General features: G+C 42.1%; 2 protein-coding genes across 2 annotated transcripts in view; one reads left to right on the top strand and one right to left on the bottom strand.

Moving 5' to 3' along the window:
- LOC109825108 (protein NRT1/ PTR FAMILY 5.2-like) overlaps window positions 1-610 on the top strand; it is a 19,498-nt gene extending 18,888 nt beyond the window's left edge. The window contains exon 7 of the mRNA XM_020391840.1: window positions 1-610. This exon is cut by the window's left edge and continues 593 nt beyond it. Within this exon, the coding sequence (XP_020247429.1) occupies window positions 1-191 (191 nt within the window). The 3' untranslated portion in view covers window positions 192-610.
- The window catches only part of LOC109825109, a 2,254-nt gene continuing 1,117 nt past the window's right edge, over window positions 467-1,603 (bottom strand). Inside the window, 2 exon segments of the mRNA XM_020391841.1 lie at window positions 467-769; window positions 1,015-1,603. The exon segment at window positions 1,015-1,603 is cut by the window's right edge and continues 7 nt beyond it. Of these exon segments, the coding sequence (XP_020247430.1) occupies window positions 680-769; window positions 1,015-1,603 (679 nt within the window). The 3' untranslated portion in view covers window positions 467-679.

Below are 1,603 nucleotides of genomic sequence, written 5' to 3'. Positions count from 1 at the left end.
TATTAACGGCAGTGTCTAATATCACGAAGAGGCACGGACATAAGGGATGGATTTTGAATAACCTCAATGACTCTCATCTAGACTACTATTACGCATTCTTTGCAGTGCTGAACTTGCTCAACTTTGTGTTTTTTCTTGTGGTTAGCCGGTTGTATGTGTACAGAGCTGAGGTCTCTCACGACGATGATTGAAGCATCAAGGGGGAAAAAACAGCGGTATGCCAAACTTCGCCAATTTCCCCACACACACACACACACACACTGACTAGGTAACTAGTCACTCAGTTCTTCCCTTGTGAAATACCAATCGTTAAAAGAATGTTGAATGGTGACTAAGTTGTAACATGTAATGATTTGATCATGATTTAAGCATTTGAAGCTGTATTTCTAAGAAATTTGTTCCAGGGATACAAAGAAGAATGACAAATACAAAGCTTTCATTTATAGTGTTTCACAATACAGACACTAACAGCAACACTGTGATTAAGAGCACAATGACACTCCAAGAACAACCCAAGAAATAATATTGCACAAACTCTCAACAAGTAAAATCACAACACTTTTAACCTGTCACTAGCTACCACATAATTCCACTTATAGTAGTTACAAAATGAACAACAATACAAAGATCACAAGACTACAGCAGAAGAGCACGCTTCAATGACCCAGTACTTGTGAGCCTATCTCGGGCAAGCTTCAGCGGATCCTTTGTTTAGAGCTCTTTCCAGCCTCACCTCAAAAGGCGTAGAATGCCAGTTCACTTTCTTATCCTGCAACAATCCAGCACAAAACGAACTCTTTAAATTTATCTCACTAGTTAAGTTCAAAGGTCACTTGCACATAGACCCACCCCTTGTACTATCACCAAATTGAATGTAGTTCTATTGTTGCAGATAGACCCCCTGCAAAGAGTCAAAAATTTCACTCGGGATAGGAAGTTAAATTGGCGATATTCTAGGGGACCTATCCGCAAATAACCCTAAATTAAATACCCTCTAGCGCTCAAACTCATTACCTCTCTATACTTGCTTGTAGTATTCGGAATGCCCTTGCTCTCTGAGTACTGAGCTTTGCTATTCCAATAACTCCCAACAGTACCCAGTATCGGCATTTCATCAGGATTCTTATTTGGAGATCTCCTCGGTGACGAAGTCACCGATGAATGCTTCAGATCTTCAACCGTTAAAGCCCCCAAAATAGGCTGATCCTCTCTGCTAACTGACGAATTTGACCACTGAGAATTGCTCCCTTGAGCCCCCTTTGGCGATTTCTCCTCCGATGAAACTAACCAAGTCGAAAGACTCGCATCCACAGAAATCTCCTCTTTGGTACTATCTCTAGGCTTCCTAGGCTGAGGACTGAAGCCCGTCACCCTGCTTTCTAGTCCTGATCTATTGTTTTCTTTATCGATGATGTTCTCCTTGACAGGAGCCTTCAACGGCAAAGCTCCAACTTTGACTTCTTTCCACTGGGATAGATTCTCAACAGGATTCAGCACAGAGTGCACGTACTGACTTCGATCACGTGCGCTTCCCTTGGTTGAAATACTAATTGGCGCTGGGCTATCAACTTCTTCGCAGTTACTTTGATTCCGCTGTTGCTGT

The sequence above is a fragment of the Asparagus officinalis genome, chromosome 10 (genome assembly GCF_001876935.1).
Source record: "Asparagus officinalis chromosome 10, Aspof.V1, whole genome shotgun sequence".
In the NCBI taxonomy this organism is placed as follows: domain Eukaryota; kingdom Viridiplantae; phylum Streptophyta; class Magnoliopsida; order Asparagales; family Asparagaceae; genus Asparagus; species Asparagus officinalis.
Note: the sequence above shows the minus strand (reverse complement) of the source record. Positions and strands in the feature narration are given on the sequence as shown.